The 27,267-nt window shown below is 40.4% G+C and overlaps 1 protein-coding gene across 1 annotated transcript in view; it reads left to right on the plus strand.

Annotated features, from left to right (window-relative positions):
• Positions 1-27,267, plus strand: part of EYS (eyes shut homolog) — a 1,023,158-nt gene that overhangs the window by 54,213 nt on the left and 941,678 nt on the right. The window contains 2 exon segments of the mRNA XM_068405393.1: positions 19,152-19,345; positions 22,137-22,264. Of these exon segments, the coding sequence (XP_068261494.1) occupies positions 19,152-19,345; positions 22,137-22,264 (322 nt within the window).

Consider the following 27,267-nt stretch of genomic DNA (forward strand, 5'->3'; position numbering starts at 1 on the left):
TAAAAATAACCTGACAAATCTAACCTATATCACTTTACAAAAGAAAAGTGTGTCAAGAAAGCAGTTAGAATAATTACGCAGACTACAGTAAACCTGTTTAGCACAGTTACCAATCACTTTTCAAAAATATATGGATGACTTATGTGTTCCACCTTCTAAAGCTGTCATTTATCAGCATATTTTACAGTCCCAGCAATAGAATTTCCATTCTAAAGGTGCCTAGATCATTTTTGAAAATGGAATTTCATAGGATATCAAAGTATCTAAGTCACCTCAAAAAAAAAAACTAAAATTCAATATGGAGTTGCAAACACTACTTCAAACAAGATATTTTAATATGTGAAATAGTCTAGCTATACTAGAAGAGACCTCTAAGTGAGATATCTCACATAGTACGTTTATTTTTTATGTCAAGTTATTTAGATGTTTTCAAAAATGTCACTCAGTCTCTTTACGTGTTCTTTAGAATCTCATCTAGTTTTACGGTGCTAGAAAGGAAAGTGCTAAAAATCATAAATAACCAGATTATACATAATGTGGCTAAAATTGTTATTTGTGTTGTGAATATTTATAAAATAGAATGTCCCAAGGTGTTTTGAGTGGTTCAGAGTAATTCTGGCCCATATATAAATAATTTTAGGAGTCTTGTTGAAACATCTGTGCATTTAATGCCTTCTGAAAGGGTTTTGCTCTTCCTAGCCCTTCGTTGGTCTTCATTTGAAAGAAAAATAAATAGTCTAGAAGAAAATTAATTTATCTGTTTAATTTATTTTAAAAAATATTGATTTTCCATATTGTAATCGTAGGCTTTTTAGCTGTAAGGAAAAAAAATCTACAAGCAAATCAAGATTGGTGGAAGCAAAAATACCTTTATTAATTTGACAGAAACAGTTGAGAAAAAAAGCAAACAAATAAAAAAGCAGTTTTGGTCTACAAAAACGGTTTTGTCCCTGCAAAACTTCTTTTGCTTAATAATGTAAGTATTTTTAATGTTCCTAAAGAGACTACTGAAGAGGTAACTTCACCAATATATTACCAGGAATCTCAAACTGCTTTAATTTTTAAATAACTTGCATTAGTATAATATCTAAGGTTTAAGGTAATCTTTGTGAGTAAGATCAAATGTTCGAGATCTGAGAAAATAATTTGTTGTGCCATACATGTTACTTATCAGGATGGCATTGATCTGGTAAAATTAATCTGTCAAGTGTTTTTGTGAATCTCAAGAAGTAGTACAGAGGTAAATAAAAATTTAGGAAATTTCTACATTGTCCCAACTAGAAGCAGACAAGCTCTGTCTGCTTTTACTCTACTGACCTCAGGTATTCAAAAAATACAGAGATGATGATGATGACAAATGCAAACCCATTTTCTTTTTCACTTTTCATTAAGAAGAAGGTCTAGCCAAGTTTGCCACTGTCTTTCGTTACATTTATTTTATCTATGAAGTTACCGCTTTTCAAGATAGTTGATAGTGAATTTAAAAAAAATGTTTAAACATGAGTGTAGGAGCCAGAGTTACACTTTAAGTTAGGCGAAAAACACTACTCAGTGACTTAATATAGTCTTGAAAACATACACCAGTGTGACTCTGCATGCTACTATAGGTGTGATCTTTCTACATCTTTTACGTAAATTTCAGATGTTGTTACTAAATTTTTCCTTTAGAGATGTCAAAGTTTTGAATCGTACCTTTACATTTATCTGACTTCGTAACAAATCACAAATCTTGTTCGAATAGTTAGAATCTTGTATCAAGTTAGAAGAGTTCTATTTCTAGGTTTCATGCTTTATAATACATCTTTTGCTTATTTTACCTGTGATGCAAACAGACTGGCTGTTTGAACAGGGTAGGCAGGGCTGCAATTATTTGGACGCGGGTTTGTATTGTGCTTGCTTTTTTTATGCTTACCTTCCCCTGCAATAATATCTCTATCATCAGTTTTTCTTGTTTTTAAACTCATCCGTTTAATAATCACAACATTTTTGCCTCTTTTTCCTTGTCAATACATTTACAGAAGCCTTTAAAATGTAGATTTCTCCATTTTGGGATTCTCCTGTTGTATATACATTGGCTTTCCCACTAAATTGTAGATTCTTCTTTCTTTCTTTTTCATTATATCACATTTCTCACTTTGAGTACTCTTTGGAGATAAAAGATCCAAATATTGATGTAGTCTTTTTACTAATAAAATGTTAAAATAAATAGAATCTTAATCTTATTGTTACCATCATTATATCAAAATATGTACAAACCTTGCCTTTTTTAATGGCTATTTTATTTATTTTGTTGATCTAAATTTAGTCCTTTCAGTTAATATAATGTTTAACTTCCTTGTAATCCTGCATTGGCTGGCAAGTGGGCAAATATGAACAGAAGAAGTATAAAAAAGATATATTTTTTTACTTCCAATAGAGTCTAAATATACCTATATGATGAACAATATCTTCTTTGATAAATATATAACAGAAAATTAAAATATATTAAGATCTGGACTTTTCTTTTACTGAGTTTTTAGTGTATCAGTTCTGGAATAAATTGAGAATCTATTTATTTTTGCAGTTAATAATTTTAATATGTTTTAGAAACTAAAAGCCTTTAAAATACCCTGAATTACAGATTGGACTGCTTTGGCATCTAATGAAGTATTTTGTTTAGTCTGTGCAGGTGCTTATCATGCTTACTCTGGAGAATATTAGAGAATACAGCTGCCCCACTAGGAAATCTCTACCTCCCACTCTTCCTCCCTTCCTTCCTTCCTTAGGTGAGTGAAATATCAAGAAAATATTACACGCTTTAGTTCTTCTTCACAGAATGAAGAGTTAATAAAATTTTACCCTTATTATGCATAATGATCAAGTTATCTCCATTTCAGAAAAACATTTATTCAAAATATCAGCTAAAAATTGCTGTGCAAAGATTCAAGAGAGAAGGCCTAAGTTCCAAACATCCCTATGGGACATGGAAAAACCCTTTTTTACTGTTTCCTTTGATATCAAATAGATACCTAAGCTAAAGAGCTTCCAGGTTTGACCTTTGGAAAAGAGGCAAGTTGAGAAAACAACTGAGAAACTCAGACCCTAAGGAGAAGCAGAAGCCCTAAGGTCTCCACTACCAAAAAAAAAAAAAGCAGTAGGATTTCAACAGGCAGCTAATCATTGCCACTAGGAAGTATGGAAGCTACCACTCATTACTCCACTAAAGAGAAGAAAAGGAAATATGGTTTGCCTGCTTTACAAAGACCAGAAACCTTTCAGTTTCCAATGGGATTTTTATAGACATCCATAGAAGTTTTAAGTAACACCTTGCCCATTGAGAATTTAATAGACTTACAGTGTTCCTTGAGGCATGTTCCCTTTCCTATATTATTAAGCTCTTCAGGAGGGATGTTGCTTTTCAATTTTAGCTGACTGTAAACACACAGGCAATAAAGCAGAAAAGACTGGATCGTATTTGTTCTAAATATAAGTTTATTTTCTTCTTTAAGGATTTTGCACTATCATTTACTAATAAATGCCTTTATTTTCTGCAACAGCTCTTGACAATCAGGAAATATGCATCCGTGTATTAGTAATGTTAACAGCTAAAGATAGATGTCCTTTTGGTCATTTTACCCCCTTCTCTCTTCTGTGAATTTTTTCTCTGTTCAATTTATTCTTACTGCTTTACCCACAGAAATTTTTATAACAAATGGTTTCTATCTGTTTCCACAAGAAAATTCTCAGATATCTAAAGAACTTTTTCTGCTCCATGTTTCTACCTTGATTCCCATCCATACTATATTAATCAACCAGTATCTGTATATTGCAAACCAGGGAGAACTTGCATCTCTTGTATTCTCTGTTATTCCTCCTCTGTTCCAGCTGCATCCCTAGGTTTCCCCCAGCCCAGCATGGCGTGCCCTTGCACAGCCTGCCTACCTTCATTTGGAAGATCACAGAATTACAGAATCAACCAGGTTGGAAGAGACCTCAGGGATCATCGAGTCCAACTGTTGCCCTGACACCACCATGTCAACTAGACCATGGCACTAAGTGCCATGTCCAGACTTTTCTTAAACACATCCAGAGATGGTGACTCTACCACCTCCCTGGGAAGCCCGTTCCAATGTCTAATAACCCTTTCTGAAAATAAATTCTTCCTAATGTCCAACCTGAACCTCCCCTGGCGAAGCTTGAGGCTGTGTCCTCTTGTCCTATCGCTAGTTGCCCTGGAGAAGAGGCCGACTCCCACTTCACTACAACCTCCCTTCAGGTAGTTGTAGACTGCAAGAAGGTCACCTCTGAGCCTCCTCTTCTCCAGGCTAAACAACCCCAGCTCCCTCAGCCGTTCCTTATAGGTCAGACCCTCCAGACCCTTCACCAGCTTGGTTGCCCTCCTCTGGACTCGCTCCAACATCTCAACATCTTTCTTGAAGTGCGGGACCCAGAACTGGACACAGTACTCAAGGTGCGGCCAAATGTTCTGGTATTAAATTTCCTTGAATCATCTCTGTCATTTACTCAGAATGGTATGAAATATTTAAATTTAGTCTCACTAGCGATGTATATAAAACAGTGCTTTCAAATCTCTCACCAATGATTATGGTGTTTTATTTCTTGTGAAAAATGAGAAAGTATTTGGTTCTCCACTGAAAGTCAGCAAACAAAGCCTAGTTTTGCTGCCCAGTTGAGTTCCTTCTGTTTTGATTCACAAAGCATTTGCCACTTTGTTGGTGTCTGGTATCCGTTTATGTGCAGCTGTATACTTAATATATTTGCACAGGTTTATTTTCGTATTTTGTACTTTGCAGTTTGAAATCACACAGACTTCTGTATTTAAATGAAGAAAATTTCTGTCCCACTCCATATATTGACTTGATCTATTATCATTTTGGATTTTAATAAAAAGTGTATTGCCCATTCGTACCTTTAGAAACCATACTGAATAACATCAGGCACAATGCCAGGAGAGACCTCCTCATCTCTAAGAGGTGGAATACTTCAGAATTCAGAAGTATTGAGCCTCTCACAGAAGCATGTGAACCATCAAGAACATACCTCGCATTTGAACACAGGAAAGTTCTTGTTACCTGAGGTGCAGCTGGGGAACAGAATTAATACTATCTGGAGAAACTGTTTCCTTAGAGAAAGGAGTGATTAATCATTGCATTTTTAAAAACATCATCCCAAAAATGGATAAGTAATCATACCATTCTATTGTAGTAAAAAACGTGGAGTATTAGTGAATTAACTGTTAATGGACGCACTTATATATTTTTCTGTACCTGGTGTGTAGTAAACATCAGCAGCTGGCTGCTAGGGGAAAGACAATCTTAAATCTAGACTTTCTGTGAGTGGGCAGCATTGAAGTTCTTGATAAAAGTCATAGCTGTCAATTTGAACATTACAGCTATTCTTTCTGCTGCCCCTAGCAGCGATTTGAGTATCCCTTTCTGCAACAAACTGAGGCACTAGGAAGTTATCTTAGGTTAGGAATAGTATATTGATCTAACTAGAGTGATGCCCTGCTCTTGCCCCAGTGAAAATAGCCTTCCAGGAGCCATGACAGCCCATGCACACTGCCTTAGCGGTGACCAGGGTAGCATTGGCTCACAATCAGGCCAGCTGTATTTGCTTCTGCTATTTTAGAATTTCTGAACACTGTGATTAGTCAAGTTAAGAAGTAAAACTAAAAGTTTACAAGGACTCTTGATGAGTTTTTCCAGCAGTACTGTAATTTTCTCTCTAATAGGCTTTCCTCTGATGGAAGCTAATGTTCTTCTTATTCATTTACTTCAAAAATGCCTATTTTAAAGTGTGCTGATTGGAGCTTTTGTATAAAGCACATCAATGAGCTTAGATACTGCCTATTTGGTCTAAAATTAAGATTGTAGCCCTTATAATCTTTCATGAAGATTTGCACTCACTCTCTTCTGAGACCTAGGTTTACAGTGCCTTAAGTAGATTTCATTTTGATTCAAATTTTACTGAAACTTTATATGCAGAAAAAAAAGGTGTCATTCATTGGTTTTGGTCAGAAATTTATATGCAGATGCAAATAGTGTATTCATATTTCAAAGATTAATGGTTTTAGCACACCAATAGAAATATTGGTATATTTCAGGGTCTAGATGTATAAGACAAGAGCTTGTGATTCAGTGGTGCTTTTAAACAGAAAAAATATATTCTTTCTACAATAAGAACTTTTAAAAATACTTTTCAGTTTTACATTGAAAAGGAAGGGCAGCTGATGAAACTCAGGGAAGTAAAAACTAGGAGTGAACTGGATTGGACTACTTATAATAAATTTTAAACTGAGCTGTGAAGATAAGGATTAGTTTAACTGCAGAAATACTTTAACTTAACCAACTGAAAACTAATGCTCCACGAACTAAAAGAGCCTTATTTTGAAATTAGTTTTACAGTGAATAAGAGTGCTAAACATTAATAAAGGTTTGACATGAGAAGGACATGATGTAAGAGGTGGGTTTCTGTAATTTGTTGTGAAAATAAACATATTAAAATATTAACAATATTTTCAGCAATTGAATTATCATGTTTTCATTCCCAGGTTTTTTTCTGTTTACTGCCTACTGTGTATCTTGGTCCTTGATTGTAGCTCCTCACAAACACTTGTTTCATTTAAACTAACAATAAATCTCTCTCCCACTAAATAGTTCATTTTTTATGCTAATCCTGAAACATTGTTGCTTCATTCTAACTAAAGTACAAATACGTGAATGTATATGGATGTAACATATGCTGTTTCCTGAAATAGTCTACTGTGCGTTATACATAACTGCTCTAGAAAATACTAATTTTTCATCAGAGGAATAACAAAATAAAAGTACCAAAATCATATGAAAGCGTAGTATGCTAAGATGATCTTTCGCATATTTTACTCCTTGGAAAGAGAAAAGGTTGTATGAATATGAAGCCCAGAAAGACTATTAAAAATAGGAACTATTTATTTTAATCAGTAACCCCAGATATTTATGTAAATAGCACTATGTGCTGTCTTAATGAACTGACTGATGCTTATCAAAGGTGTCAGGAATGTCCTTTGACTTTTAATGGATTATCATTATAACATGGTAGTGAAACTAATGAAGAAAAGAGGGGGTACAGTTAAACAAGGAAGGACTGGGGGTTTTTTGTCATTCATTTGGTTTTGGTGAAGGGTTTTATTCTCTTCACATGCAAAAGCAATAGAAAATGCTGGAAATAAAGTTCAGTTCCTTAAACTAAAATTCATATCACAGAATCACAGAATCAATCAGGTTGGAAGAGACCTCTGGGATCATCGAGTCCAACCATTGCCCTGACACCACCATGTCAACTAGACCATGGCACTAAGTGCCATATCCAGTCTTTTCTTAAACACATCCAGAGATGGGGACTCCACCACCTCCCTGGGCAGCCCATTCCAATATCTAATGACCCTTTCTGAGAAGAAATGCTTCCTAATGTCCAACCTGAACCTCCCCTGGAGAAGCTTGAGGCTATGTCCCCTTGTCCTAACACTAGTTGCCCGGGAGAAGAGTCCAACTCCCGCTTCACTACAACCTCCCTTCAGGTAGTTGTAGACTGCAATAAGGTCACCTCTGAGCCTCCTCTTCTCCAGGCTAAACAACCCCAGCTCCCTCAGCTGTTCCTCATAGGTCAGACCCTCCAGACCCTTCACCAGCTTGGTCACCCTCCTCTGGACTCCCTCCAACACCTCAATATCTTTCTTGAAGTGTGGGGCCCAGAACTGCACACACTATTCAAGGTGGGGCCTCACCAGTGCTGAGTACAGAGGGACGATCACTTCCCTAGACCGGCTGGCTACACTATTCCTAATAGAGGCCAGGATGCCATCGGCCTTCTTGGCCACCTGGGCACACTGCTGGCTCATGTTTAGCCGGCTGTCGATCAGCACCCCCAAGTCTCTTTCTGCCAGGCCGCTTTCTCACCACTCTTCCCCCAGCTTGTAGCGCTGCATGGGGTTGTTGTGGACAAAGTGTAAGACCTGGCACTTGTTCTTGTTGAACCTCATGCCGTTCGTCTCAGCCCATCTATCTAATCTGTCCAAATCCCTCTGTAGGGCCTTCCTACCCTCCAGCAGATCGACACTCCCACCCAGCTTGGTGTCATCTGCAAATTTGCTGAGGGTGCACTCAATCCCTACATCTAGATCATCTATAAAGATATTGAACAGCACCGGCCCCAGAACTGAGCCCTGGGGAACACCGCTAGTGACCAGCCGCCAGTTGGACTTTGCCCCATTCACCACCACTCTCTGGGCTCGGCCATCCAGCCAGTTTTGAACCCATTGAAGAGTCCACCCATCCAAGCCCCGGGCAGCTAGTTTGTCTAGGAGGATGCTGTGGGAGACAGTGTTGAATGCCTTACTGAAGTCTAGATAGACTACATCCACAGCCCTGCCCTCATCTACTAAGTGGGTCACTTGGTCATAGAAGGAGATCAGGTTGATCAAGCAGGACCTGACTTTCATGAATCCATGTTGTCTGGCCCCGATGCCCCGATTGTCCTGCATGTGCCATGTAATGGCACTCAGGATGATCTGTTCCATCACCTTGCCTACCACTGAGGTCAGGCTGACAGGCCTATAGTTCCCTGGATCATCCTTCTGACCCTTCTTGTAGATGGGTGTTACATTTGCTAATTTCCAGTCAGCTGGAACATTCCCTGCTTGTTGCCAAAAAGATCCACCTAATAATTGTTATTTTGAAAATTTCAGTGACACATATTATAAAATGTTGAAAGATTTTAAAAACTGAAGACTAAATTTTCTCTGTCTCTTGTAACTAATCCAATTCAGCATAGATATGTGTGTGTGTATGTAAATATATATACACGTGAGTATATGTATATATGCATATATGAATATGCACACACATACAAACACTCACACATACTTACGGAGATATCATTGCCAGGATGGATGCATATATGCCAATATGACACTAAAACACCTCAAAGTGATAAATCAACCTTTCCATACAGGGATAGAATACAAGCAGAACTAGATTTTTCTGCTTTTCATGCCAGGATTCTTAAATGTTCAAAGCAGTACTCCTATATAGAGAAGAGTGGATTACAGAATCACAGAATCACAGAATGTCAGGGATTGGAAGGGACCTCGAAAGATCATCTAGTCCAATCCCCCTGCCGGGGCAGGATTGCCTAGACCATATCACACAGGAACGCGTCCAGGCGGGTTTTGAATGTCTCCAGAGAAGGAGACTCCACAACCTCTCTGGGCAGCCTGGTCCAGTGTTCAGTCACCCTCACCGTAAAGAAGTTTTTCCTCAAATTTAAGTGGAACCTCCTGTGTTCCAGCTTGCACCCATTGCCCCTTGTCCTGTCAAGGGATGTCACTGAGAAGAGCCTGGCTCCATCCTCTTGACACTTGCCCTTTACATATTTATAAACATTAATGAGGTCACCCCTCAGTCTCCTCTTCTCCAAGCTAAAGAGACCCAGCCCCTCAGCCTCTCCTCATAAGGGAGATGTTCCACTCCCTTAATCATCTTTGTGGCTCTGCGCTGGACTCTCTCTAGCAGTTCCCTGTCCTTCTTGAACTGAGGGGCCCAGAACTGGACACAATACTCCAGATGCGGCCTCACCAGGGCAGAGTAGAGGGGGAGGAGAACCTCTCTCGACCTGCTGACCACACCCCTTCTAATACACCCCAGGATGCCATTGGCCTTCTTGGCCACAAGGGCACACTGCTGCCTCATGGTCATCCTGTTGTCCACTAGGACCCCCAGGTCCCTTTCCCCTACACTGCTCTCCAACAGGTCTGCCCCCCAACTTGTACTGGTACATGGGGTTGTTCTTGCCCAGATGCAGGACTCTACACTTGCCCTTGTTATATTTCATTAAATTTCTCCCCGCCCAACTCTCCAGCCTGTCCAGGTCTCTCTGAATGGCTGCGCAGCCTTCCGGTGTGTCAGCCACTCCTCCCAGTTTTGTGTCATCAGCGAACTTGCTGACAGCGCACTCTATTCCCTCATCCAAGTCATTAATGAATATATTGAATAGAACTGGTCCCAGAACCGACCCTTGCGGGACTCCGCTAGACACAGACCTCCAACTGGACTCTGTCCCGCTGACCACTACTCTCTGGCTTCTTTCCTTCAGCCAGTTCACAATCCACCTCACTACCCGATCATCCAGACCACGCTTACCCAGTTTAGCTGCGAGGATGCTGTGGGAGACCGTGTCAAATGCTTTACTGAAATCGAGATAGACCACATCCACAGCTTTACCATCATCTATCCACCGGGTAACATCCTCATAAAAGGCTATCAAGTTGGTTGAGCAAGACTTCCCGTTGGTGAAGCCATGCTGAGTGCCCCTAATGATCCCCCTATCCTTGATGTGCCTAGAGACAGCACCAAGAACAAGTTGTTCCATCACCTTTCCGGGGATGGAGGTGAGGTTGACCGGTCTATAGTTCCCCGGGTCCTCCTTCTTGCCCTTTTTGAAGACTGGAGTGACTTTCGCTTTCCTCCAGTCCTCAGGCACCTCTCCCGTTGCCCACGACTTAGCAAAGATGATGGAGAGTGGCCTAGCAATGACTTCCGCCAGCTCCCTCAGCACCCGCGGGTGCATCCCATCAGGGCCCTTGGATTTATGGACGTCCAGGTTGCTTAATTGGTCCCTGACCCAGCCCTCATCAACCAAGACAGATTCCTCCTCTATCCTGACTTCTTCTGGGGCCTCAGGGGTCCGGGGCTCCTCAGGACAGCCTCCAGCAGTATAGACAGAGGCAAAGAAGGCATTCAGTAATTCCGCCTTCTTTTTATCCTCTGTCTCCAGGGCCCCCACCTCATTCATCAGTGGGCCTACATTGCCTCTAGTGTTGGCTTTACCTGCAATGTATTTGAAGAAGCCCTTTCTGTTGTCCTTGACCTCTCTTGCAAGGTTTAATTGCAAGGAGGCCTTAGCTTTCCTAGTTGCCTCCCTACATCCTCTGACAACAGACTTATATTCCTCCCAAGTGGCCAGCCCCTCCTTCCATGATCTGTACACCCTCTTCTTCCACTTGAGTTTGCCCAGCAGTTCCCTGTTCAACCATGCAGGTCTCCTGCTACCCTTCCTTGACTTCCTACCTGTTGGGATGCTCTGATCTTGAGCTCGGAAGAAGCAGTCCTTGAATGCTAACCAACTGTCTTGGGCCCCCTTACCTTCTAGTACCCTGTCCCATGGGATTTCCCCTAGCAATTGCTTGAAAAGGCCAAAGTTGGCCCTCCTGAAGTCCAGGGTTGTGATTCTGCTAGCTATGCTGTTCCTGCCACATGACATCCTGAACTCTACCATCTCATGGTCACTACAACCAAGGCTGCCCTCAACCTTCACCTCTTCAACCAGACCCTCCTTGTTAGTGAGGATAAGATCCAGCAGCACTCCTCTCCCAGTTGGCTCATCCACCATTTGCATCAGAAAGTTACCATCAACGCACTGGAGGAACCTCCTGGACTGGGGATGGCTGGCTGAGTAGGCCTCCCAGCAAATATCAGGGTAGTTGAAATCCCCCATGACAACCAGGCCCTGTAATTGCGAGACTGCTCTCAGCTGCCTGTAGAAGGCCTCATCACCCTCCTCATCCTGATCCGGTGGCCTGTAATAGACACCCACAACAGTATCACCCCTGCCAGCCTGCCCTTTAATTCGCACCCACAAACTCTCAACTCGCTCCTGATCCGCCCCTGGACAGAACTCAATACATTCTAGCTGCTCACTCACATAAAGAGCAACTCCACCACCTCTCCTTAGCGGCCTGTCTTTCCTGAACAGGACATAGCCATCCATGACCACATTCCAGTCATGCGAGGCATCCCACCAAGTCTCTGTGATTGCCACTAAATCATAGCCCCCTGACCGAACACGGATTTCTAACTCCTCCTGTTTATTCCCCATGCTGCGTGCATTGGTGTACAGGCATTTGAGGGAGCGAGCTGAGCACACCGATTTCACCCTAGGGGGATGGGAGGCCTCCTGGTCTACCTCAACACTAGAGCGTTGCCCCAATGGTGCAAGCCCAGCTACTACCCCATCCCCCTTCGAATCTAGTTTAAAGCTCTCCGAATGAGCCCTGCTAATTCCTGTCCCAGAACCCTTTTGCCCCTACGACATAAACCTTTCCCATGTATCACTGTCACGCCTGTTGTCTTATAAAACTAGCCATTATCACAGAACCCAAAGCCCTGCCTGTAGCACCAGTCTCGTAGCCAGGCATTTATAGAGAGAATCTTACTGTTCCATCCCACGTCATCACCTGAAAATGGAAGGAGGGAGGAGAAAACAACTTGTGCCCAAGACTCTTTCACCAACCGTCCTAGGGCCTTGTAGTCTTTCTTCATCCCCCTCAGACTACGGGATGCAGCTTCTTCCCCACCTGTCTGGAAGATCAGCAGGGGGTAGTAGTCTGTGGCCTTCACCAGGTTGGGGAGTTGCCTGGTGATATCCCTGATTCGGGCTCCAGGCAGGCTGCAGACCTCCCTGTGATGGGGGTCAGCTCTGCATATTGGGCCCTCAGATCCCTTTAGGAAGGACTCTCCAACCACTAAAACTCTTCTCTTCTTCCTTGTGGAGGAAGTAGCTATACACCCGTGAGGTTTTTCTGACTGTGGTGGGACCTCTGATATAGGTTGCCTCTCCAGCACATCCCCATTGGACTGGCTGTATTCCACTAGGGCTTCATATCTATTGCTCAGAGGCACCTGTGGAGGCAAGGTAGGCAAGGAGGGCACTCGCCTTTTGCCACGGCCATAGACTTGCCTCCACTCACTCCTCTCCTCTAGGTTATCGTTTTCCACCTGAGAGGGGCAGAGTACAGGGGTCCCTCGATCCTGGGAGCTCTCCGGCAGGTGCTCCCATTTTTTGTTGCAGGGAGGGCAGAGCCTGGCTCCACCAGTCTATCTCCATTTCAGCCTCCCGAATGCTCCTAAGCCTTTCTACTTCGGCTTGAAGCCTTTCAACCTGGCTTTGCAGCTGTGCCGCTCGGCCGAGCAGATCATCTACTTGCTCACAGCGCACACAGCCCCCTGTCACCACAGAGACGCTGTAGCATTCCCTGCAGCCTGCGACCTGCACCATCACCTCCTTCCGTGGGAGCTCTGTCTGGGTTCCCACATCCATTTTGGTCTTCTTCCGCCGGGTAGATACCATTGTTCTTTCACTGAGCTGGGAAATACCTGTTGGTGAGACCCCTGGTTCACAGCTCCTTGGCACCTTCCTCGCCTTGTGCACTGGGAGGGAGTCAGCACCCTCCCCAACGAGCTGCAAACTGCTGCAGCCTCCCCCGCCCTGGGACACACCCAGTCACTGCTGACTCATACAGTCACAGCTGAGTCTCCCTCTCCCTTCTGGCCAGGGACTAGTCCCTGCCCTCCAGGAGGCTTTTTATCACCCGATAACAGGGGGTGGAGCATTTAAATCGCCCGCGGTGCCTCCGCCGTGCCTTCGGCTACGCCCCCTCCTCTCCTGATTCGTTGCCGGGAACCTCCGGGTCCGGGGTCAGGAGGAAGCAGCTCGGGGCTGATGCTCGCGGGGGGCTCAGGGGGGCCCCAGAGTACGAAAAACCGCCCGGTTGAGCCCGATGTCGCCCTCGTCCCCGCACTAACCTCAAGTCGCTGCCGCCGCTTTCGCTGCTGCCGCCGCTGTCAGCTGTTTGTTCTGTAGGATCTGTTCGGTCTATAGGATAATCTTTTCTCATTCATTCTTGCTTTTTAGTCTTCCACAGTTTTTCTTAATTGAAGTAAACTAAACAAGAATTCACAGTATCAAAAGACCATGGTGAACTGCTCCTACTGATGATGTCTTAAATTTCTTGAATTTTCCTCTTTAATCAGGATATTCAATCAACTCATAACTATAGCTCATAACTATTTTTTTCATACTGAAGTTCCTTGAATCAGCTATCTCCCATTAGAACATGGTTTCTGCATTTATTTTCCTGAAAATTTGAACAATGTATCATAGCTTTGAGTAGCTAGTCATTCATCAGTGAACACTAAAGGGACTTCAGTATTTTCAGCAAATGTCTCTCTTTTGGGTCTGACTGAAGGAAGTAGTTCTATTGAAATTGTCGACAACAGAAATACACAGCACCTATGTCAAATACTATGCCTATACAATGTTGTTATTGATATCAAAGTAAAATAGGTTATGCATCAGATCTATGCAGTTAAAAGGATTTGCCTTGTACTTTTTAAAATTTAAGTCTCAGGTCTCCAGAACTTGTACAAACATTTTCAATATGCACTTGCAAGTTGGACTGATGTGTTGTTCCCAGCTGCATTGTTCATTGCATAATATTGTCCTTCTTCAGGGGTTTACATTTGACTTCAGATTATACAGATCTATTTTTATCCTCTTCCTTCTTTACCTTGCTTCTAACAACAGCGTTCAAGAGGTCAGTAAATGTTAGCATGGCTATGAAGTTAAGTGTTTATTTAACAGCACCTAAACAAGAGGCACTGATGATGACAAAAACATGTAAATTTTTAAATGGGAATTTGAAATTAATTCCTAATTTTACACAACTATTAAGAGGCTTTTTATACATTTTGAGTCAAAGGAGATAAATAGATTTTGTAAGTTTAGAGGACCAGTTGTTCGTCTGTTCTGACCAAAGGTTGTTGTATTGTTTACCTATATATTAAGGCTTCTGTCTTGTATATGGTTAAAGTAATATCTTTAAAAAGCACTGATGTGAAGACATCAGCAACTGTAGAATCCATTTCTTTCAGGGTAGTCTGGTACAGACAACTCACTGGTAAAAATATGTGAGGTTTTTCTATATTTTGTTTTTCTTCTCTCTTCAGTCATTTGCTTTTGTTACACTTCACTGAATTAATGATCTCTTTAGTGCTTGATATTTTCGCCGTCCAAGGGCTGTAATCAAGCTACCTTTCACTCTTTAGAAAACAGACATTTAAAATGATCCCCCTTGACCTGGTTAGGTAGTTAGCTTCCAGTTCACACTAAACGCTCTGTTTTTCCAAATTAAAAAAAAAGGAAAAATATAATTTTTTGCCCTTTGCAAGAAGATGCCAAGGAGAAAAGAAGTTAAACACCTTTTTTTTGCCATCCTTGAACTATGCATTTTTTTCCTTGATACATCTCCCATGCTGTGGTTAACAATATTGTCTCATCTCCTCTCAGGCTTTTCTCTATTCGTCTTCTAGCTAATTTTAGTCTTCCCTAAAAGGAAGTTGCACGATCTCTCTTTTTTTTTAGCAGAACAATGCCCTTTTCCTAGTTTTGCTACAAATGAGCATAGCATTACCAAAAAGACATCTCTCTCATCTGGTTTCCCCAACTGGCCTTCATTGTTTTGTGTTATTTTTCTTATATAGTCTTTCCCTGTTCTAATAGTCCCATCCAGTGCCATTTTTTAACAAAAGGCTAAGAATATATTGGTAATGGTGGCAGAAAAAACGGAGAAGACTGAATAGATTCAGAGGTAGAAAATGGCAGGAACAACTCATTAATCCATTTGGCTTGTGGGATTACACTTTCTGGCTTTCCTTTGGGTAGAGCTGTTGGAGTCACTGTTTTGCTGATTTGCATTCTCCTGTTTAGTAATGTGGGTGGGTCAGGAGCACCCATTCTTGTCAAATGTGCTCAATCAAATAAAAAAAAAATAGGATAAGCATTGATATATAACCTTATGTATGAGTACTGCCAGCGTACAATATCGTACTGAAGTATAACAGGACAGCTAAATATTCAATTGCATAATAAGAAAAAATTTACCAATCCACGTCACTTCATGTTGCAAATATTCTCTTATATATGCACTAATACCAGTCAATGACCTTGTTCTGAGGAATGGCCTTCTTGGCTTTTCCTATTAGCAGGCCCTAACCTCTGCAAGTTGCAATACATTTTTACTGTAATTTGGTTACTATGGTGATGAGGGAGAGCAACAAATTCACAATAGATTCTTTGAATGTCCTCTGACTCTAAAGAGAACTGAATAGTATGTCCTAAAAGATAGATTCAATTCATTTTGCCTTATTGGAACAACTATTTCCAATGAACTGAGTGATAAAAAGGAAATTTTGTTTTGATCCTTTTTCTACTAATGGAATTTTCTTGTACAGTGTTTGTTGCATCAGCTATTCTGGTATATAATAGAGACAGAGTGTGATATTTGGATCTCCTGGTCAGTGTTGTTCCTCATACATACAGTTGCAAGGGTCGGTTCTGGGACCAGTTCTATTCAATATATTCATTAATGACTTGGATGAGGGATTAGAGTGTGCTGTCAGCAAGTTCGCTGATGACACAAAACTGGGAGGAGTGGCTGACACACCGGAAGGCTGCGCAGCCATTCAGAGAGACCTGGACAGGCTGGAGAGTTGGGCGGGGAGAAATTTAATGAAATATAACAAGGGCAAGTGTAGAGTCCTGCATCTGGGCAAGAACAACCCCATGTACCAGTACAAGTTGGGGGCAGACCTGTTGGAGACCACCGTAGGGGAAAGGGACCTGGGGGTCCTAGTGGACAACAGGATGACCATGAGGCAGCAGTGTGCCCTTGTGGCCAAGAAGGCCAATGGCATCCTGGGGTGTATTAGAAGGGGTGTGGTCAGCAGATCGAGAGAGGTTCTCCTCCCTCTCTACTCTGCCCTGGTGAGGCCGCATCTGGAGTATTGTGTCCAGTTCTGGGCCCCTCAGTTCAAGAAGGACAGGGAACTGCTAGAGAGAGTCCAGCGCAGAGCCACGAAGATGATTAAGGGAGTGGAACATCTCCCTTATGAGGAGAGGCTGAGGGAGCTGGGTCTCTTTAGCTTGGAGAAGAGGAGACTGAGGGGTGACCTCATTAATGTTTATAAATATGTAAAGGGCAAGTGTCAAGAGGATGGAGCCAGGCTCTTCTCAGTGACATCCCTCGACAGGACAAGGGGCAATGGGTGCAAGCTGGAGCACAGGAGGTTCCACTTAAATTTGAGGAAAAACTTCTTTACTGTAAGGGTGACTGAACACTGGAACAGGCTGCCCAGAGAGGTTGTGGAGTCTCCTTCTCTGGAGACATTCAAAACCCGCCTGGACGCGTTCCTGTGTGATATGGTCTAGGCAATCCTGCCCCGGCAGGGGGATTGGACTAGATGATCTTTCGAGGTCCCTTCCAATCCCTAACATTCTGTGATTCTGTGATTCTGTGATATAGCTAGTCTGTGTTGGTAAGGAAATTATTAGAGGCTCCCATAATTATCTATTAATTGGTTTAGAACGAGTAAGCTATGTTTACCTGGCAGTTTACAATCTAAGTTAAAAGCATTCTGTTTACCATTTCAAAAGCATACATCTTTTTGTAAAGTATAATTTATTGTTTTATGAATGTTTGATTTTAATTCAGTTGATTCAAGTGACTAACAAAAGGTGGAATCAATACATACAACTACTTCAGAATAGATTTATTATGAAGTTAATGTTATTGCTATAGCAAATTATTGAAAAATGCTTCTGATGTAATCTGTAAGTATGTGTTAAGAAAGTGGGTTTAAATCAGACTACTGAAGTACAGGATATGTAAAAAGCATATTTGTTATATAATTTTCCATAAATAAATGGAAGTAAATTCTTAGCTGCTATAATTCTGCTGTATCTTTGATGTTGCAAAATTAAAGAGAGTTAATTGTCCAAAATACTCGGGCAGTTCGTAACCATTAAGGTATGCAGGCAGATCAGTAAATTCCTGCCTGGGGTTACAATAACTAAACAGAGCATAGGAAACTACTGGACATAACATGAGAAGTTGTTGAGCTTAACAAATAACTGAGTGAGTGGCTGATAAAAGTTACAGGTAGTACCATGAGTGATGACTGAATTCCACAGACAGTTAAAGGAGAATTTTGTGAGAGACAGGAAAACTTCACAGATAATTAAAGCAGGGGAACTGGGGACTTTTGAGGGATTGTTTTCTTGCAAGGCCAACAGAGCCTGGGTAGCCATATCAGTAATCCCACATAAAGCCAAGATTATCTAGGTAACCATATCTGAAATACTGAATTTGTGTATGGAGGTGACAAAACTGGGGCCAATGGGGACAAACACTTAGGTAAGGGTTGTTTATCTGGAAGAAGAAAAGGGTGAAGAAAGGTAGGGATCAAGATGGATGGGAGAAGTACAAATATGAGAAAATGCACAGAAAAGGTGATAAAGGGGCTGACTGAGTGTAACTGGGATGCAACACATTACGCTTGTCTAGCTGAGCCCTGCATCTAACCACTGCAGTCTCGTCTCTTTACTGTCTCTGTGTTACCAACCTGCTTAGTGAGCAGGGGTTAAGCTGGACCAGCCAGCAACTAAAATGATACCCAGATCTGGAATAACTCAAGGTCTGAGCCAGCAAGTTGGCAAGAGGTCAGCAATCCGGGTATGGATATCAGACAGACTTAAAACCTGCGTTAATATTTGAGGGATCCATTAATGTGGGTTTATTTGTGCATTTAGAAAGCGAGGGAGTGTGTATGTTTGCTGGTGAATTTAAATACTGACTAGCCAGAGCAGAGGAAAATGTTCAACGTCATTGCTGTTGACGCTCACAAGTGCTGTTTGTGTTTATTTGGTGCAAGGAAAGACACTGCTCTCCGTCTTGAACCATGTGGTCACTGTGTCTGTATTGTACCTCTGTGCGTGTGTGTGTGAGTGATTGTGTGTGCACTTACTGAAAATACATTCAGCTTCACTACTGGCTGGATCTATAAACAGAAAAGGGAGCAACCTCTCTTAATAATAACCACTTCAAAAGAGATATTCAGTGACTCTTCAGTGTCTCCTGGGACTATGGTTCCAGTTCTCATTCTCCCTTTGCTACAGATGAGTTTACTCACTCCCACATATTTCTACCATGTTTATTCAGCAAAACAAACAAAACGTACAGGAATATTTTAAGTTCTTTGCTTTTTAAATGGTGATAGTTTACAGGCGTCCAAGTTCATAAGTGGAGCTTCACAGTGCAGACAATTTAAGAAAACCACAATAAATAAAAGCCTCTCAATCCCTTCTAAAATTAAAAAAATAGAATTAATGAGAAATAATAGGGAAACACAACATAGTGACAAGGTAATGTTTATGGGCTGCATATCAAGAAGCAACATTCACTCAAACACTCCCAAATATTTTATCCTTATTTCTTTTAGGTCCATTTTGTGAGGAACCTGGTGATCCTTGTGCATTTCAGCCATGCCTGAATGGGGGCATATGCCAATATAATCAGTCTGGATATGTTTGTGATTGTCCTGCTGGCTTTCTTGGTCACAAATGTGAAATTGATATCAATGAATGTTCTTCAAGGCCATGTCAGAACAGAGGTACATGTATCAATTTGCCAAATGTAAGTATAAACTTCAGAGAACCCTGTTTGAACATAGAATCATAGAATCACAGAATCATAGAATAATTTGGATTGGAAAGGACCTTTAAAGGTCATCTAGTCCACCCCCCTCGCACTGTGGGCAGGGACATCTTCCACTAGATCAGGTTGCTCAAAGCCCTGTCCAACCTGACTTTGAACACTTCCAATCATAGGGCATCCACAACTTCTCTAGGCAACTTGTTCCACTGTCTCACTACCCTCATCATAAAAAATTTATTCCTTATACCTAATCTAAACCTATCCTCTTTCAGTTTAAAACATTTGCCCTTTGTCCTATCACTAAAGGCCTTGGTAGAAAGTCTTTTTCCATCTTTCTTATAGGCCCCCTTTAAATATTTAAAGGCCACAATGAGGTCTCCCCAGAGCCTTCTCTTCTCCAGGCTGAACAATCCCAATTTGCTCAGCCTTTCTATATAGCCATTTTCATGGCACTCTTCTGGAGTTGCTCTAACAGGTCCATGTCTTTCTTGTACTGGGTTCCCAGAGCTGGATGTGGTACTCCAGGTGGGGCCTCATTAGAGCGGAACAGAGTGGGAGTATCACCTCCCTTGACCTGTTGGCCACACTTCTTTTAATGCAGCCCAGGATACAATTGGCTTTCTGGGCTGCAAGCACACATTGCCAGCTCATGTCCAATTTTTTATACACCAATATAACCAAGTCCTTCTCCACAGTACTGCTCTCAATCCTTTTACCCCACAGTCTGTATTGATACTGGTGATTGCCCTGACCCAGGTGCAGTACCTTGCACTTGTCCTTGTTAAACTTTATGAGATTCACATAGGTCCACTGCTCAAGACTGTCAAGGTCCCTCTGGATGGCATCCCTTCCCTTTAATGAATCAACTGTACCACTCAGCTTGATATCGTCTGCAAACTTGCTGAAGGTGCACTCAATCCCACCGTCTATATTATTAGTATAGATACTGAACAGTACTGGTCCCAGTATCGGCCCCCTGATCTCCATTTGGACATTGAGCTGCTGATTGCAACTCTTTGGACACAGCCATGCAGTCAATTCCTTATCCATCAAACAGTTCATCCATCAAGCCCGTATCTCTCCAATTTGGCAACAATGATGTTGTCTGGGACAAAGTCAAAGGCCTTACAGAAGTCAAGGTAGACAGCATCCGTTGTTCTTCCTTTATCTGTCAACGCAGTCACTCCGTCCTAGAAAACCACCAGATTAGTCACGCATGATTTTCCCTTTGGGAAGCCATGTTGACTGTTTCTAATCACCTCCCTGTCATTCATATGCCTTGACATAGCTTCCCAGAGGATCTCTTCCATTAAAGTGTCAAAACTTTTAATTCTAATGTAACTTTTAAAATTAGCATTGCATGCTTCATGAAGAAACACAACATTGTCTGAATGTGTAGTGTTTCTAATATTTCTCTGGTTAAAAATTCCAACTTCCACATTTTCAGGTCAGTTACTTGGAGGTCACTTAAGAAATTACTGAAGTTGTTTCATTTTTTTTCTCTCTAATAAAATCTGATATAAAACTTGATATATCTGTCATCGTTATTACCTAGTGGTTGTTTCCTGGTTTTGCTTTTCCTGTGGTATCTGGTTTTAATCCTTTTTTTTTGCTTTTTTTCTTTTTGTAAAATCGAATACATTCATGCAGACTCACAGAGGTTTAATAACAGAGACATATCTGGTAGTTTTTCAGACTGCATTGTCGAAGTTCTTTCATTAACATGACTATTGCAAATAGCAGTGATTATGCAGAACCAAAATGGTGAAAGAAGAGTTCAAAAGCTCAGTTATCATATACCAGTGATACATACTCACTCACAGAGAGAGAAAAGGAGAGACATCTAAATTGTCAAATTTATATATTTCTGTTATGCAATATGTCTAAATATTTTGTCTAGTAGATAAACTAGCACATACTATTTTGTATGATCATTTCTATAGACAAACAGATGCAGTAGTTTGTTTCACACATATAGAAATCTCTCAGAAGATGTTAAAATAAAGTTCCCTGATCATGCCTTTAAGACTAATTCTGAAAAAAACACCTAAACACTTCCAATTTCACTGGGGGAATAAACCCCTATATATTTTTCCTTTACTTTCTGATATCAAAAGGCCTATAAAAAACATTATATAGAAAAATAAGGGTGAAAGTGTCAGCTCTAATAAATATTTTGTTTTAATAACTTTACTAACTTTAATAACTTTAATAATTTTACTTATTTTGTAAAATAACTTACTGTTCCTACTCTGTAAATTACACATTGCAGTAACTGACAGATACCTTTCACCGTCGTAGAGAAGTATAGTCTCTGCTTCATATTGAAGGGGAAAAAAGAATACAAACCATTTTTTCCTACTCTAGTTTAGAGGATACTGTTTGGTATCTGAGGTACCTTGTGCACTGTAACTATTTGATAGATTGAAATATAACATTGGAACCAATTCAGAAAAGAGGAAAAACCATAAATGAATTATAAAGCTCCTTCTTGATTCAGTTATGAAATCACAAAGTCAGCCAAATTTAGAGCTGGTATATTTCCAGCTAGCAAAAACCACTCTGTGCTGGAAGGCTTATTCCACTTGTCCTAAATTATGTTTGTAACCTATTTGGGGCTAGGACTGCTTTTTGTTCTGTTTTTATAAACTGTTTAATATGATGAGACCCTGACCTAGTTAGGGTCTCTACAGTAATGGAAGTAAACATTAATTTCCGTATTGCCTTGGTTACAACAAATAATTCTTTCTAATTTCCTTCTTTTCTATAGGATGTGGCGTGTATCTGCCTGCCAATATTCACCGGCAAGTTGTGTGAGAGAATACTGAATCCATGTGAATTGTTGCCTTGCTTAAATAATGCAACTTGTGTAGCTCAACAGCAAAACTATAGCTGCCGGTAAGATTCGAAATTAATTTATTTCAGTACTTCGTTTTATCACTTGATGATATCCCACTGATTGCAGAAAGAAAAGACATCATCAGTCACAGAGAGCACAGAAAACTATAAACTTTTCTTTTAATGATTTTTAATTTAATTTTGGTGCCCTACTGTGTTAGTCTTCTTGAAAACTCCTGAAGTGCTACCAAAAGATTTAAAATATTTAATGAGTTATAAATTGTTTCATTAATTCTGTAAGATAAAATATATAACTCCTGACACATTGATGACAAGTGAGACAATTAAAGTACAGGTACCACTCCCATTCAGGGTGTATGATATTTATGCTATGTTTCTGAAAGTTTAAGACAACTGTATTAATTTCAAATTCACAGACACGCATTAGTAGGTCTTAGATTGATCCTTTAAGCAGCATATTAAAGAGTCCTTCATTCAGAAAGATCATGCTAAAAATTATCCATTTGAAAATAACAGAAGAGACCCAGTAGGTAAATAATTTCATTCCATTTAAAATAGCTTTTTAGGTATTTTCTTACACCACTAAGGAGTACAATTTGTACTCTTCACATTTGCTTGGCTTTTATCTGGCTGCCTGAAGTAAGTTCTGCTAAGCATTACTGAAGTGCAGAAAACAACTTTCAAATTTTAGGATATTCATAAAAGCAGAAAATTGAAAGCTGTGGTAGACAAAAGCCTGAAAACACATTATGAATGAACCTAGAAACTGCAAATACATAACGGAAGTATACAACATAAAGTTATAGTCCATCAGAAGAGATGTAGTTGAGAAGTCTGGAAATTAAAATGTAATTAGAACTTTGTTTACAATTTTCCCAAAGAAGAAAAGAAGACATACAATTTTATTTATACTCACAGCTAAATACATATATACATACATGCAACACATACAAACACATACACAGAGTTAGATCTTCCCATATAGATATGTATAGCACAGAACAACAGTGTTATCATTTATTTTCCACTACTTTAAACCAAGATATAAGCTACTAATAATTTACTATTATATAGACAGTTTTTTACACAGTATGTTGGTGCATGAATTAGTATGAAATGATGCCTGAAGCTTACATTTAAAAATATGCATAACATGAGCAATTAATTTCAAGATGTTTTTAATTTCTTTAAAAAAATATTACAAAAAAAATATCCTGTGTGCAATGCAGACTGTATAATTTACAATTTCATAAAGCACTGGTAGAAATAGTCTGTACCATAAACCTCATTGTACCATAGAAATTGGTTAATAAAAACACCTATGGAAAAGTATGGAAAAGTATCTGTTGATATACTTTGTGAGGATAAGAGTCATTACTTAGATCAGTATAACAGAAAGTATAAATTGACAATCAACAACCCAACTGCGTGTCCAAAGACGGGCAAGAAAGCTGGTGAAGGGTCTAGAGCACAAGTCTTATGAGGAGTGGCAGAGGCAACTAGGGTGGATTAGCTTGGAGAAAAGGAGGCTGAGGGGAGACCTTATCGCTTTCTACAACTATCTGAAAGGAGGTTGTACTGAGGTGGGTGTCAATCTCTTCTCCCAAATAACAAGCGGTAGGACAAGAGGAAATGGCCTCAAGTTGCACCAGGGGAGGTTTAGACTGCGTATTAGAAAAAATTTCTTCACCAAAAAGGTTATCAAGCATTGGAACAGGCTGCCCAGGGAAGTCATTAGGTCCCTGGAGGTATTTAAAAGACGTGTAGATGAGGTGCTTAGGGCCATGGTTTAGTGGTGGACTTGGCAGTGTTAGGTTAACAGTTGAACCTGATGATCTTGAAGGTCTTTTCCAACCAAAACCGTTCTATGAGTCTATGATTCTATGATTTATATTAATTATCAAGAGAATCACTTAAATTATGTAGTAAAGCTAGGTACTAGAGGTTTTAGTTTTGGGCTCAGATGGTACAATCTTATTTACTACTAATATCAGGCATTAAGATCCTATTAATATCTGAAATGGTGCTTCAATTTTACTTTTAATATTTGTGTATTATTTATACATTCAGTTGTGGTACCTGTAAAATACGTATTTGCCAAGACAGGCAAGACACATTTGTGGAGAGCTAGTTTTAGAAATGGGATGGGTTATAAGACTATTATTTTTAACACTAAGAAGGCTCTAAAAAAGGGAAATAAGATCCTAGAGAGAAAACTTTTGAATAGAGTAATGAAGAGTGCATCCTTCAACTTCATAAAATGCTTGGCCGTGTACATGCTGTTTAAGTAAATCTTTGGATAGTATTCAATTCACATAGTTTTCCCTAGCATCTAAGCTGCACACCAGACTTACTTGGTGAAGGAAAAGAAGGATTCCAGAAAGTGACTTATCTCTTCCAAAGAGAAATATCCAAGACAGGTAAGATGAAGCATCTTCTGAAGGTTCTGAATTTTCTCTGTACAGAGGTACAGAGAAAGCCTGGACTGCTGTCCTAAAGCAGATAGATACTCAAACTGGAAACTTACCATTGACAATGTTTACTTTATTCATGAGGTTTGGAGCCACTCATTCAAAGTCTTAAGTGGACGTTTTGTTTCTTTTTTTGGTAATCATTGTCAAATACTGTAGGTTATTACTATGTCTAGTTACTCCCCAAAATCTGCATGTGTTTCATCTGGTCTCATACTACCCTCTGATCCACTTTTACAGTATTTTAACATTTTAAATAAAGGTAATGGTGTTTAGATCACATGCATATACAAATCCAAATAATAACTGATTTGAACTTTTAATCCTTTTTGTCTTGTTTTAGTTGCCCCTGTTTTGTCTACTTCTCCTTATGCCCAAGTTGCATTCTGCTTATATCCATCACCATCTCAGCTTCTGTCTACTTATCCATTCTTCTCTGGGAAAGCAGTTGTTTTCCATTCTAAACATATAACCAAACAGAGTCAATACAATTTTCTTCACTTCAATTATGATGCATGACTATCTTGTATCCTCATTCCATCCTTTCAGTCTTGATATCGTACACAACTTTGTGCTAAGAATCTAATAGTAGCATATTTTCTTAAATGTCAAAATTTAAGGTGAATTCAAATAGGCAGTGAACAAGAATATCCATCACAATAAATTGTGATTGTTTACTTTGTATCTTCTTCTCTTAACCTTGTTCTTTAGGACAATAAAAACTCACAAAAAATGCGAAATGATGGTGTGAGAAAATTTGTTCTGTTAGCCTCGTCTTTGGAACTTCACTGTCAACTTTCTTGATCTTAATTTACTCTTACCTTCTCTGACATTGGTATGTCTACCGCAAAAGAACGACAAAAACAAAAAAAGGAAAAAAGAGCAAATATAAAAATTAGAAGAGGCAGTTTCTAAAACTGGCTTACTAAATTATCTATTTTATAAAACAGTCATAGATTACTTAAGTAAATTGAATCAAGAAATCTAGGTGCTCTTTCACCTGATTTTGGATCACCAGTAAAAACAAAGCAGTAAAACAAATGTTGTAATTAAGTTGCTCTGATTTGGTTTTAAGTGATATTTAAATATGGAATTATAATAAAAGATACAATATCTTTTTTTAATTTATACTTCTTTTATATATAAATATAATATATGGATGAATGGTGCTATAATATAAAGGACAACAAACACACTGTTGATATGAGCACTCTTGTTTAGAGGGAAAAATAAGTATGTAACTATCTGATATCTTGAACATGCTGAAATAAAAACAGCTAAGTATTATGAAAAACTCCTTTTAGCTACAATAAGTGAAGCAGAAATTTTTTAAGAATAGGCCTTGCAAGAATTTTCATTCCAAGTACTTGGAATTGTAGTAATATAATTATAGAATTTACACAGAGCATTACAGAGAGTAAGGATGATGTAGTTTGTTGCTACCTGCAAAGAGTGTCCACCTGTTGTTGTGCCTATACTAGCCTCAAGAATATAACTATTTAGAGAAGGTTTTCCTATATCCACCTACCTCTGTCCAAATGGTTCTATGCATGGACTACGTGGATGCTCTCCAGGGATTTCTGGTGAAATTCAGCCTGTTTAACAGAATCACAGAATGTTAGGGATTGGAAGGGACCTCGAAAGATCATCTAGTCCAATCCCCCTGACGGAGCAGGATTGCCTAGACCATATCACACAAGAACGCGTCCAGGCGGGTTTTGAATGTCTCCAGAGAAGGAGACTCCACAACCTCTCTGGGCAGCCTGGTCCAGTGTTCGGTCACCCTCACCGTAAAGAAGTTTTTCCTCATATTTCTGTGGAACCTCCTGTGTTCCAGCTTGCACCCATTGCCCCTTGTCCTGTCAAGGGATGTCACTGAGAAGAGCCTGGCTCCATCCTCATGACACTTGCCCTTTACATATTTATAAACATTAATGAGGTCACCCCTCAGTCTCCTCTTCTCCAAGCTAAAGAGACCCAGCTCCCTCAGCCTCTCCTCAGAAGGGAGATGTTCCACTCCCTTAATCATCTTCGTGGCTCTGCGCTGGACTCTCTCTAGCAGTTCCCTGTCCTTCTTGAACTGAGGGGCCCAGAACTGGACAATACTCCAGATGCGGCCTCACCAGGGCAGAGTAGAGGGGGAGGAGAACCTCTCTCAACCTGCTGACCACACCCCTTCTAATACACCCCAGGATGCCATTGGCCTTCTTGGCCACAAGGGCACACTGCTGCCTCATGGTCATCCTGTTGTCCACTAGGACCCCCAGGTCCCTTTCCCCTACGCTGCTCTCCAACAGGTCTGCCCCCAACTTGTACTGGTACATGGGGTTGTTCTTGCCCAGATGCAGGACTCTACACTTGCCCTTGTTATATTTCATTAAATTTCTCCCTGCCCAACTCTCCAGCCTGTCCAGGTCTCTCTGAATGGCTGCGCAGCCTTCCATTGTGTCAGCCACTCCTCCCAGTTTTGTGTCATCAGCGAACTTGCTGACAGCGCACTCTATTCCCTCATCCAAGTCATTAATGAATATATTGAATAGTACTGGTCCCAGTACCCACCCTTGAGGGACT

The sequence above is a fragment of the Nyctibius grandis genome, chromosome 1 (assembly GCF_013368605.1).
Source record: "Nyctibius grandis isolate bNycGra1 chromosome 1, bNycGra1.pri, whole genome shotgun sequence".
Classification (NCBI taxonomy): domain Eukaryota; kingdom Metazoa; phylum Chordata; class Aves; order Nyctibiiformes; family Nyctibiidae; genus Nyctibius; species Nyctibius grandis.